Genomic DNA, 13366 nt, shown 5'->3' with positions numbered 1-13366 from the left:
ATGTGAATGGATCAGCCTCCAAGTTCATTTGTCAGTAATGCTGACACCTGTACAGGTGTCATGGGCTAGCTGAGACTTTGTTCTGCACAAAAGCTTTTTGAAACATTTGAGGAGTAAGCCCTCACATGAAGAAAATACACCTTAGGGCCATTTGTTTTAGTTCTGTCATAAGTTTGTAAGCTATGAAATGTAATAGTTTGCAGAACTTAATTATTTTCTTGTAAAGACTAAAACATATAAAAACTAAGCAAACCAGAGTTACAGTGAAATACTTTCAAGTTTTATATCTAAAGTCATTGCTTTTCAGTCACAGCATTAAATTTTTTATTTACTTTTTCTCTTTTGAGTGTAAGCCATTTGCCAGCTTGGAGCATGAATGATTTAATATCATATAGTCATATAATAAACTTGCCATTTTAATGGAGGTAGAAAGCTACAGTTGGCATTTCCATATGCAAGTTGCTGACTCAGGACCTGAAGTTCCTGTGATTTGGCTAAGCTAAGTGGGTACTGTTGTGACTGTTCTGTGTAACAAACTGGTTTTAATCCAAGTGAGTCCCCTTTTTGTTACGCATTTATTCAAAGTTGGGGGTAAAGTCTGTGAAGAGTACTTTGCATATAATTACTTGCTCCATGGTTTTCTTTCTTTTTTTCTTTCATTGCTGTTAGCTGTAGAACAAAAATGTTGTGTGAAAGTAATCCTATACTATGGTCATTACTGTAGCCTAATTAAATTTCAGTTCCTTAGATGACTGCCAGTCGTGTTTTGATTTGACCTCTATCCTTTATGACATTGTTGATTACATGTGCTCCTTAAAATCAGGCTTTGACTTGGCTTTCTAAAGCCTTTACTTCCATTTGCTCTTCTATTATGAGCTTTAACTCTTTTTTAAAAAGGTCACAGTGTTTCATAGGGGCAAAACTCAGATGTAGGAGGAAAGATCTCTCAAATAAGCAGATCATAGGTAATTCTCCTGTAGAAACTAGTGGCAGAGAGAATAGCTCAAAAAACAGTAGTTAGTAGTTCTTAAATCAGAACCAGTGTGGTTTTCAGTGTTTACAAGATACAGAAAAAAGGTATCACTTTCAAGATATTTGAAGGTTGTGCCCAAATGTCACACCTGTTGCCCAAAGACAGAGGAAAGCATCTTAGGAAATGCAAATGGAGAGTAATTTTATTAGAATCTGATTAATTAGGGTTATTTTTTTGCTCTTATTTCTTCCACAGTGCCTAAGTATTGGAGTTTTAGAAGATACTTAAGTAAAATATGGTTACTTTGTAGTTGTAAGACAATTCCAGAGGTGTCAGCAGTCTTGCTTTGATCTCATTCTCCTTTCACCTGGCCATAGCAGCAAGGAACACTCATCTTATCCTGGGCTGGCAGAACATTACACCAGGAAGAAGGTGTGAACTTCTAACCAGAGAGATGCACAGCAGCTGTTTCCCTTTGGAAATTACCAAACAGATCTCCAGCTTCTGCTAAGCATGTGCAGGGTAGCTGCTGGCTACACAGTCCCCTGCCAGCAGCTTCCCTGAGGACATTAGTATGGTCTGTGTCTTATCAGGGGCTGCTTGTCATTTAGAGCACATTCATTTCTGCCCTGATCTCAATCAGTCACAAAGTGTGGGCTGTCTGTTTCTTAATGAGTTCAAGCTTGTGCTGGTGTCACCAGTGTGCTGGTGGCAGCATGACTCCTGTGCTCCCTTTGAGCTCTGTAGAGGTCCTGGTGCTCCATGATGCAAGAACTTGGGGGACAGTGTGTTTGGAATCAAGTCTGTATGGTCGTGTCTTTGATTTCCCCTAATTTTGAACCCAAGCATTATCTCACAGTAGACTTGCAAACTTCTTGTTAGAATGCAAATTAATAATTTTTGCATGACTATCATGTTTTTAATTCCCTGTAGATAATTAAAGAAATCAACCCAAGCAAGTGTACTTTGATGTGAAAGACACTGGTTAAATGTTCAAATTCTTTTTTTTCTCTTGAGTTTTGAGGCAGCAGCATGAAACTAATGAATTAAAACCAGAAGAATGTGTAGGATGGTCTGTGTGTCAAAGTGCAGATAAGGTAGTTCCTGCTTTGTGTCATGGCAGAAAGTGCTTTAGAAAGCTGCATCTTCTCACAGAGGGAAGTAATGCTCAAGGGAGAACATACATCACTTGCAGATATCCTGTGATGGAGTGATGGTTTACTTAACTTAAGAATCCCAGATGACCAAAGCCTGTCTGCTGTGATTTCTTAGTTATTGATGAAGAGTTAGGCACCAATGTCCAGGTCCTAAAACAGATCCTTACAAAGTTCACCACATTTGTCACTGACTAAAAGAAGTCTATCACTTAAAGTTGACATTGAAAAATAGTGATAAACTGCTACATGAATAATGACATATTTAATGCCTATTAATCTTTCTCTAGACCCATGTCTCTTGTACTTGAGGGTCATTGTGGTGTTGTCTGCTGAATTTATTTTTTTTTCCTAAAATTTTCTGAATAATGCAAGGATCAAAACATCTAATTGGATGCTATTTTCTCTTTAGTACTGGTTCCTTGTAAGGGTACTTATTAATCAAAATTTAAGTACTTATCATGGAGAGATTTACTTATCACAGAGAGATTTAGTATTGGTATAAATTACAGGCTTGTAAATGGACCAGTATATGCTTTTGTTCTAAAGTAGTATGAAGCTCTGGAATATAACATTCCCATTTGCAAAAGCTGGAGAGGTCAGTGTCATGTATGTTGCACATTGTCAATTGTAGTAGACTCCACTTTGCCCATAGGAATGATAGCAAAGGAAAAATAGTAGAACCATTTGGATATGGTGACATAAATTTCTGACTGTTAAACATTATTGTTACAATCTAAAAATTCATCTAATCATTTCATTTTCTGTCATATTTAGGGACACTTTAACTTAAATAGTCCTGATGGCATATTGCTTCGTTATCAAACTAATTACTGAGTATGCTTTCTTCTGGGTGGAGAAATACCCAAAAATATATCAGTTATTTTCAATGTTAAAGTCTTTACAGTTTTATAGCCTTAAGGATACAGTAGTCTTTACGTAAGTAGTTTATCTTCATCACTGTGTATATCCTTTCTGCATAAGGAAAAGTTTATCTTTGTCACATCACTGGATGAATCGTTGGGTAGTATTTCTGATTTGCCTCTATGCCTTTCACTATTGCACATAAAATTATGAGCATCACCATGTTCTGATTCGTTCTTGTTTAGCAGTTTTGATTTGGAAGTTCAGTTTTCATGTATCTGTAAGTCTGATACAAAGTACGAGATCGTTTTATAAGGCTGCCTTGTCATTCTGCTACTGTGCTCTTTCTAGCTGCCCAGTAAGGAACACAGCTAAGTTCTGTTGAAAGACTGAGTTATTAGAGCAGTTTTAATTAAAACATCTGAGATGGAGACAGAGGACTGAAAGATGCCCAAGTCCTCCTTGATATTGCAGACCTTGTAACTCTCATAAGCTTGCAACTTAATACAGGGTAATAATCACTGGTACATTAGGCTAACCTCAATGACAGTGTAGAAATAGTTTGTGACCTCACATCACAGTTTGGTAATACTGTTTCCTTCTGTACACAAGCAGGATTTCCATGAGCATGAATAGCTCATGGAAATGTCTGTTGTATAAAGTCAGTAGTCTACATAATTGTCAGTTTTGCTTTAGCCCCATAGCTTGATTCTGAAATGCTCTGTCAGAGACAGGATTTCATGCTTACCAGCCTGAGGAGCCCCAGGGATTGCTCCAAGAAGCTCAGCCAGCTTCTGTTCTATTCCACCATAGAGGGGGCAAACTTGTGGCCAAAACTGTTTTGTTAAACTGAGAGCTCTCACCAGTGAATCTGGAGCAGCTATAGATCAAGACATGGATTAGTAACCTACTATTTAAACAGCACAAAACACAGTTCCCATTTCTGGGGCTGAAGATCATTGTTAGTAATGCTAAAATATTGTTGCAGTGCTCAGTAGCTTGCAAAAATAGCTGAAGTGTTTTCAGACAAGCTGCTTCTGCTGCTGCCTGGCTATCTTTAGTGTGAAATAAAGGTAATACTGTTTCATACAGGCAGCTATGAAGGGATTAATAATTCATATGATAGTAATACTTGCAAGGAAGTAACTTCAGTGATGGCAGCTGTGACTTGGGTTTTTTTTCTGTCTAAGATTTTTTTTTTCTTAATTTTATTGTGTTTCTACATCAGGCTAAATATACAACTTGGAGTCATCTGTTCCTGTTTAAGAGGTGGATTTGCCTACAACAGAGAAAACAAAACTGTATCTTCATAGGAAACAGGCGCCTTGATGTTTTCTCCTGTTATGCCCATGAAAAAGGAGATCAAACTGGATGCTAATTCAAATGTCCTGATAGATTACAACACATATAAAAAACATAACATTAAAGGACAGCTACTACAATGTAGCATCAGTGGCATCTTCATTCAGTCTAACTACTAGTAACTAATGACCATGCCAGCTACATTCTGCAAGCTTGCATTTTAAAGGCTGTATATTCTTAATGATTCATGGATTTACTATATGAACTATTATAAATTCCATTTAAACTTTTCAGGATTCTGCAGTGCTTTTATTACAGTAATGAGCTAATTGTTTAAGAATCATTCACATGATTCATCCTCCTGCTCAACCTTTTTTTAAAAAAAACTTTTAGCTGCTGTAACTCTCTTGACAAACAGTATTTATAGCAGCTTGACAGCAGGATGAAGAACAGCGTTTGTCTTTGTAACAGCTTAAAGAAAAGACCTTTCCAGCACCCAGCCATGCAGTTACAATCTTGACCTCTTTCTTTTGCTGGGAACATACATACAGCATACAAGCAGCACCTCCCATGTGTTTTCTTGACCCTTTGACTGTCCATTCACTTCCCATCTGTTTTGCAGCCTTAAAGGAATAGAGGGGGCCCTCTACTTATAAATCTGTCTTTGCAGCTGACAAATTATGTTCTGTCTCTTTAAGGGCAGCCTGGGTGGTTTTGCCTTTTTTTGGCTTCTCCCCCTCCTTAAAACTTTAGCTTTCCTCTCAGTCTTATCCAGAGGAAAATATGGTATGTGAACAAGAGGAAACTGGCAAAAAATGTGATAGGTAGTTTCAAAGGATTTTCTAAAATTCAGCAGGACATAACCTTGCAGCGATCAGGGAATTCTGGCAGTGTTTGCACAAAGCATGAGTAAGCGTGTTGCTGCAGGTAACTGGCTGGGAAATCTTCCTTCTGAGGCATTATTTGGAGTGCCTGGGAGAGTGCTATCTCATACCATTTTAACAAGAACTAAAACTTTTGCGTGGCCCTTAGAAAATCAAGGAATGTGGCACAAAAGGCTGAACTCCAAAGAGATGATTCCCCAACCTCCCCCACCCCCCTTTTCCCCACCTGACTGTTCATAGGGGCTTATACAACCATGGAGTTTGTGTCTTAGATAGCTGTATGGTAAAAATCAGCTTTCAGTAGAAAACTTTGGATTGACATCTCTAGTTTTAATGGTGTGTGTCTGGGCATTGTGACGACTTCTGACTGACAGGCCTTTCCTTTTTACTAGAGGAAAGATGATGCATTCACAGCAGTAAATTCTGAATATCTGCCTCTGTGGTTAACTAACCATAACATAGAAGTAGCACAGCAAGAAGTGAGAATGTTTATAGGCAAGGAAGAGATTAAGGAAGGAAGGATGATAAAATAAAAAAAGGAAGGGGAGAACTTAAGTCTAAACACAGTCCAGAGCAAAAGGAGTAACAACCATGAGCTTTCAAATATCAAAGCCATGTAAATGTGAGTTGGAGATAGAAGTCACTCTAATATAGAACAGGAGGGTTTATAATAAGATATTAACACATTTTTGTGGTCATTTCATACTGTAGGTCTCATCAAAGTACAAAATAAAGATAGATTTGTGTCCAGAAAGATTTCAGAATTTGTTTTGCTGCTGCAATTGAAATTTGATATCATATGTGCACATTTGTAATTGGGAGGGGAAAGCTTTTTGATTTGCCGAAAGTACTCATGTACTCTGGCACAGACAGATATGAACATCTTTAAAACTCTCTGCTAAAATCACTGGTTTGTTACAGGTAAATAGGTATATAAATGTCTCAAAATAAATTTATCTTGAGAACCATAAGACAGATTTTGTGGACAGAGGCCACATCTCTTAGTAAGCCAATTAACACAGCTGGAAAATACAAGAAACCTTTTCTTGCCTCTAGGAGTGCGTTTGAAATAAATCAGTAATATACTTTGCTTTTGTAATTTGTGTTTATTATTTGGGATTGGCCTTACCTCAGGAGATGTGCTTGGTAACTTGCTTCAGCTGCTTCATTTTAGCACTGTTTATTGCTAGCTAGTTAAGCTTGGGTATCTCAGGCAGTAATCAGAAAGCAAACTTTCCTTGTAAGACTGAATATTTCACAGGGGGTTCCCTTCTGGCCAAGTTAAGATAGCAGGAAAAGCAAACTCTTATCTGTGCCTGCATCTTTCTGTGTTCACAGTGTATTCCAAATCCTCATTACAGTTCAATTAGTCTGGTTTTCAGCCTTTTAGATCTGGGATCACAGGACTAATGAAAAGAAAATGAGCGGGTAGCAATATCATTTCATATGGAGATAAGGAGAGACTGAGCATGAATGAGGATCTCAAGACATCTGAATAAAGAATTTCCTCATTCTGTCAGTGAAGTTTTATGGGATATGGAGGGAGGATTATGGGAATATTCATGACCAGATCAAGAGGCATAATGAGTTGATGTATGAACCAGCTTATCTTTTAGGTAAACATGGGGTAAATGGGAAATAGAATAACCATTCATTGCTTCTAGGCCTGTGAATTTTACTGTTCTAAGATGGAAACAAGGGTTTAGTTACAGTTATTCTTCATTGATTTAATTTGATTTTTGATCAGTGTTTAACAGGTGCTGGAAGAATTGCTTATTTGTAACTTCAGGTCTGCATTAGAGCTAGCAAAGAGCACATCGTCTTTCTAGAATCCAGTGCAAGCAATATGTGTATTAAAACTTACACAGTACCTTGTAATAAGTGTAGCACTTTTGTTAAAGTCCCTTTTGTGACATGGGAGTATTGTATGAAAGTGCTTGGGTAGTTCAACCAGTTACAGAAGTAATTTGCTAGCAAGCTGAACGCTTTTAATCTGTGGTTTACTTATCCTTGGAAAAACACAGTATCACAAAACATAAAGGAACAGGTCACTTTTTGTCTACCCCTAAATTTACTTCTCCAATAAGTATTCTTACCTGAAACCCAGAAGCTTTTCTGTGTTTGGCATGCTGATAAATTTTCCTCAAAACAGTGATTGTAATTTACAAGTAGAAACTACTGATAGCTTAATTTCAGTGTCAGTCAAAATCCTACAAATGTGGGTACAGAGCTTGTGCATTTCACTTTCCCTAAAGTTGGGTAGCATCTGGTTCTTGAATTGTGAGAATGAATAGCTGTTCCACATACAAAGTCACATGGTGCTGATGAAACTGTGGACAGTCACCCCAGAACTGCAGGGCCTGCACGTGCACTCCTCTATTAGAATTCTATCCAAGCACTTGCATTTACTAGTTCAGTAAGATGAGTGTTGTGTAAATGCATAACTCTGCCCTCAGCCTATTTCAAAAGTGAACCAATTCAGCAGACTGCTTCTCTGAGCTACAGAAAGGACTTGCAGGAGAGTGTTACAGGTTCCCTGGGATCTGCTGCTGCAAAAGGCTTTACCATGGCTAAAAATACAGGGCATAGCATGAATAATTGCAGCTATTTGGCACTCATTGTAGCTGCTCTTTTTTAAGAATAGCCAGCATATTATTTCAAAGTATTAAATTACCTCAAGACCTCATAATTATTACAGTTAAGTAATCATTTCAATTCAGTCCAAGTATAAAAACTAATAAAGTGCTCATAGTATGCAGTCAATTTTAGTATATGTGTTCTCTGAGTAAACACAGCTGATTCAGTATATTCTGGTGGAATACATATTTGCTATCCTGTTGTTTTAATATGCCTTAATCGGAAAATTAGAATAGATTTGTTGGCACAAAGCTTTTTTTTAAGGGTGAAATAATAATTACAGGTTTTTGCTGATGCTATTAATTTTCAGAGCTGGAATATTTCATTAGCAAGAGGTTAAGAAAGGAAAATACTTGCATTTAATACTGTTAAATCTGTCTGCTTTCACTGGGTCTAATGGCTTGATCAATACAAAGAACACACTTGGGAAAACATGTTGCAATTGGGGAAAAAATGTGCCACAGAAAACTACTGAAAGCACAACATAAAGAGATCTTCTGAGTGGTGAGAGCTCATTCCCAGTTATCATGGGCAACTGCTGTTCATTTTGGAGAGCAGGGTCCAGGATTAATATTTCTAAACCCAGAATCATTATAGAATAATTTGGGTTGGAAGAGACAGTAAAGATCATCTGTTCCAATTTCCCTACCATGGTCAGGGGCACCTTCCAGGTTGGTCAAAGCATCATGCAGCATAGAGTGGTCAAAAAATGTTATTTCTATCCGAAATAGTAAAACATTATTTCAAAGGCTGATTTTGTAAACATTCATAGAGCAACAGTATTGAAAGCTGAGCTAAGTAGTTCCCTGAATTAATGCCATAGAAAGCATATTTTCTATACACTAGAGGTTTATATACTGGAATGCAATGCAAATTCTTTTTTTCGTTTGAAAAGATAGTTGTGAAAACACTTTGAATGTGCTCAGTAAGGAGAAGTGAATATGGGACCACCTTTTTTTTTTTCATTTATGGCTTTCAAAGATTCTGCTGAACTGAATCAGAATTTTTTTTTAACTTGGTGAAAATCAGCTACTGCTGTTTCTTAATTTCCAAAGTACAGCTTTTGCCCTCACACTGACTCTAATCTTCATTTAGTATCATTATAATTTAATAACTTAAAAGAAAAAAAAATCAGCTGAAATTCAATAAGCTTCTTTGGTGTTTTCTCTAGGACTTGAGTGTGATTCAGCTTCACTGTACTTCTGTTTGTAGATAAGCAGCACTGGGGAGGGCACGCTGAAGTGTTGAAAGTGTCAGTGGCTTACCCTTCGTCACCTAAGAGTTGCAAGATAAAGAGAGAAGCTTGAGTTTCTTCATACTCATGCAGGCTATTTTCCATACTTTATTTCAAATGCTCACTAAAATTTTCTAATTCTGTTAGAGCAGGACTGCAGGGGTTTGTTGAGTTGTTATTATTACTATTCTTCTGGTATGGATTTTATGTTTATGTTTGGATTTAATGTTTTATGTTTATGTTTTGTTTGTGGGGCTGTCATTTTGTTAGATCAGACTTTCAGTTCCAGTACCTACATTAGTGTTTGACCTCTTTGGAGGTCATTTTTTCTGCTTACGCTTACATATCACATTTAAAGCTGATTGTTTTATTTGTCTTTTTGTTTTGCTGTTACTTCAGCTCAGCAAAGTTGATAACATATGGTATTGATAAAGAGAAGAAAACATTTTTTTTTTTTTTAAAGCTCAAACCCTGTATCTCTGACAAGGGAACATATGGCTTTAATCCAATTGTATTTTTAGCTTGGAAAAAAAATATTTGTCTGTGTTTATGCTCATCTAACTTATTTTTGTCTGTCCTATTGCTTTCCCCATTCCTTCATATTTCTGAAGTTTGTGTTTTTCATGCCTATTATTGCACACAGAAGGACCTTCAAATGAGGATGTGGTGAGAGAGAAGCAGGAAATCTCACAGGCTTTGAATTCCAACTGCGCTCTAAATCTTGCTTCATAAGCAATTTAATTAATCAAATAGGTTGTATGATGACAAGTGTTGTATGGAATTGAGAAAAGAGTGGAAAAATGCCTAAACCCCTGGATTTTTTGGATTCTATTTTGCCTTCTCATTCTAACTATTTGTTGTTGTGGTCAAGTCTTGTTTTGGTCGGCAAATAACCTCCCAGATTTAGTTTTTGTATAAAATTAGATTCTGCCCACATCCATCTGGTTACTACTGAAATGCAAGAAAATAAAATGCAAGTTTTAAACATTCTTAACATCATGTGTGCCCTTTGGAGGAGGTGTCTTGAATACTGACGTGTAGTTTCCTGAAATTCTCTTTGGTGAACGGGCATGAGCTTTCAACTTTATTTAGAATGATTAATGGTGTTTGTTACACTTGCTGTGGAGAATGAGGACATTTGGTTAAAGAAGAAAGGGGCTAGTTGGCATTATTTAAAACCTAACAGTTTCCTGCATGTAACAAGTGTACAGTAGTTCTGCTGTGCATGATCTGATGGAAATTTCAGGTTTTTGAAATACATTTCTAGTACTGGATTCCTTCAGGAAATTTTTGAATTATTAAATTAGCAGGATAATAATAAAATATATCTTTAGGAGTTGTTTGAACAGGACAGGCTTTCCTTTTTTCTGATGCAGAAAAATGTTGTAAACCTCTGTAACTGAAAAACAAAATGCTTAGGATGATACTGATGACAGCATTAATTTTTGTTTGTGTTTGAATGTTTTTGTTCATGGCTTTGTGTGGGTGTTTTTTTTTTTTTGTTTTGGTACCTGTCCTCGAGTACTTAATAGTAATAGGTATTTGAACAGGGGTCTTTTTATTTCCACCAGAAAAAGTTCGGGAAATTCAGGAGAAGCTTGAAGCCTTCATAGAAGCCCTCCATCAAGAAAAGTAGATTGTTCAAGCAGGTAATCATGTTTTGATCATAAAGAGATTGCTACAGTTATCTCATTGCTCTATACAAAATTATCCATCTCATTTAAATGCATGTTTTCATACAGACTTCATGAAAATTCCTATTTGTTTTATTCCATTCTCTGGCTGCTTCTGCTTCTTGCTTCTAATCTGCAGAACGATACTTGCTGCTTTTACACTACAAGCAGACATGAAACTTAATAACAATACAATTACTGACCAGTTATTTAAGTATTGTGAATCACTGTAGGCTATTTGATTACTCTCAGTTCAATATTTTTATTTGTATTATGAGAAGAAAGCATAACTAGCTGGAATCAAAATTAATAGAACACTTTTCTATGGAAGCATTTTGGTTCTTTTGTTTTTCTTAAAGAAAAGCAAAAATATTTTCATGCAGATAAATTCCAAATCTAATTTCTCTTATGGATTTCTCTCAAATCTGTAAGACCAAGTGCTGTCATGCATTTGTATATATTTTAAATTAATTGTCATTCTGTTTCAACAGCAACTTTACACAAGAATGCAGCTTCTCCAGGATACCTTGCACAAAGACTGAATTGAAATGGCTTTTGTGTCCCATTCTCTTTCCTGTCTTTTGGGGAGGATCCTGAAATGTTGAATGAGAAAGAAAATAATGTCTCATGGGATTGAGAAGTTCAGTTAAAATCCACCTGCTCGTTTAATTTTTGAAGCCACATGCACAGAAGAATCTGATTTGTGTATTAATGAGATAGCTTGGGAGCTTGATGAAGTTGTACATTTAAGGAACTTTTTTCCTGAAAGGGAAAAAAAGCTTGTTATTTTTAATATGTGTCTTGTATGGTATAGCTGGATCAGATTCATAAAATTATTTTATCTGTTGTCATTTTCTTGCCTGCGGATGATGCTGGGAGTTTGACATAACATTTTAGTATTTGTATGTACATTAAAATGCCCTTCTAAGTAATGCCATTTGTATCAGTTATGCTCTGTGCTGAAGCATTTGCTGATCACTGTGGTACAGATTTAAAAGCATTGTATTGACATCCTGAGAGGAAGTGGTGGATTTTGTTAAACTCCTAAACTATTGAGAGATGTCAGCCAAGCAATTCTTGTAGTTCTTTCACCTGAAAGCACAGACTGCTATTCAGTGACACCTTAAAAGGTTTAGGCTCAGGAAGTAATGTCAGCAGCTGGTCCTTTTACCTGTTCTTTCCTGATATATGTTGTTACTCTTGAATGTCAGCCGATTACATTTCATTTCTGGGATTGCACAGACTCAGATTTCCTTGTTAACTCCTCCCTTCACCATAGGTACAGAGTAACCTGACGGAATAGGTGTGAAATGTAAAAAGAATGTACAATTCCAACTTCTCCAACTTCCTAACTAAAAAACAAAGGAAAACTTTCATTAATGCAATTTTTACTAATAGCTACTGTAAGACCAAAATCAATTCTATAAAAATGTTATGCACAAGGTCCTTCCACACCCACTTGATGTCTATCATTCAGTAAAATTAGTAAGGCACTGAAAACTGCCTTGCTGTTTTGCCATAGAAATGTTACTTCTGACAAATTTAAGCATGATAAAAGCTCTCTATCATAGGTGCCTGGTGGGTAATCACCACCACATTTCTCTGCCCATGCTTTGCCACAAATGATCTGGATTCACTTCTGAATACTAGTGTTGAAGAAGGTGTTCAGCCTGAAACAGTTTGTGTTGCAGTTGTCTGATTATGTACATTGGAAAACAGACATGGATTTATTTTCCCTTTTGAAAAGGCAATTGATTTTGATTCTACATTTTATGTAGAAATGAAAAGAGAGGAATCTGAATGTTTTCCAACAGATACTGTTTTGGTTTGCTCTGAGAGGAAACAATACAAAGTTTGGAAAGATGTTCCCCAAATGTTTGGACATAAAATATTCAGCTATGTGGACAAAAAGCTAACATGGAGCTTAAAATTATATTGAAAGGTTAAATATTTCAAGGTGATCTGAGTGTTTGGAGATTTTCTGTTTAAAATTAATTCCTGAAAATGAGTGTTTAAGAACCGAAAAGTGAAAAAAATGGCTTTTGTCATGACCATCCTCTGAAGGTAACTTAAGAAATGTAAGTTTGCACAATTTTGAAGGCAGACACCTTTGTGTATAGTAAGTGAAATAAGTCTGTACTTTGTAAAAAAAAACCAAACCAAACAAAGAAACAAACAAAAACTTTTGCATTTACCTAGAGATCACTGTTTGAAACTTCTCTTTAATGTAAATGTTGCAAAATATCCAGTGGCCCAACATTCATTTCTTTTAGTGTGATGTTCCTGTGGGTTAAGTTCCAACTTCTCTGTGCTACTCATCTAAGATTTAGCATGATGTATTCCATGGAAACTAGGTATTTATTGAATAAAAATGTAACTGAAGGAATAATAAAATGTGGGTTTTGAACACGGTGCTATTGCACCTAAGAAGTCACTTTTACCTTCTTTTTCTTGTTTGTTAAGTTGTGAACAAGTGTACATTAATGTTATCAGTATATGTTAATGATAGCAAAATGCCTGATTCAGAAGAGCTGGGTCAGCACCAGGTCAGCAGTGACTGTACCAACTGTTATCTTTATTATATAAATTAATGTACCATTTATGTAATACATGTAGACAAAGATCTTATATCAAGCAGCATGAGA

General features: G+C 36.3%; 1 protein-coding gene across 4 annotated transcripts in view; it reads left to right on the top strand.

The window, feature by feature from the left end:
- The window catches only part of OPA1 (OPA1 mitochondrial dynamin like GTPase), a 50269-nt gene extending 37114 nt beyond the window's left edge, over positions 1 to 13155 (top strand). For all 4 annotated transcript variants that reach the window (XM_021536862.3, XM_021536860.3, XM_021536863.3 and 1 more), the window contains 2 exons: positions 10620 to 10697; positions 11213 to 13155. In XM_021536862.3, the coding sequence (XP_021392537.1) occupies positions 10620 to 10684 (65 nt within the window). In that variant the 3' untranslated portion in view covers positions 10685 to 10697; positions 11213 to 13155. The remainder of the gene's footprint in view (positions 1 to 10619; positions 10698 to 11212) is intronic.
- The last annotated feature ends 211 nt before the right edge of the window (positions 13156 to 13366 follow it).

This window comes from Lonchura striata, chromosome 10, assembly GCF_046129695.1.
Source record: "Lonchura striata isolate bLonStr1 chromosome 10, bLonStr1.mat, whole genome shotgun sequence".
Lineage (NCBI taxonomy): Eukaryota > Metazoa > Chordata > Aves > Passeriformes > Estrildidae > Lonchura > Lonchura striata.
The sequence above is the reverse complement of the archived record's forward strand: the minus strand, read 5'-3'. Positions and strand labels throughout refer to the sequence as shown.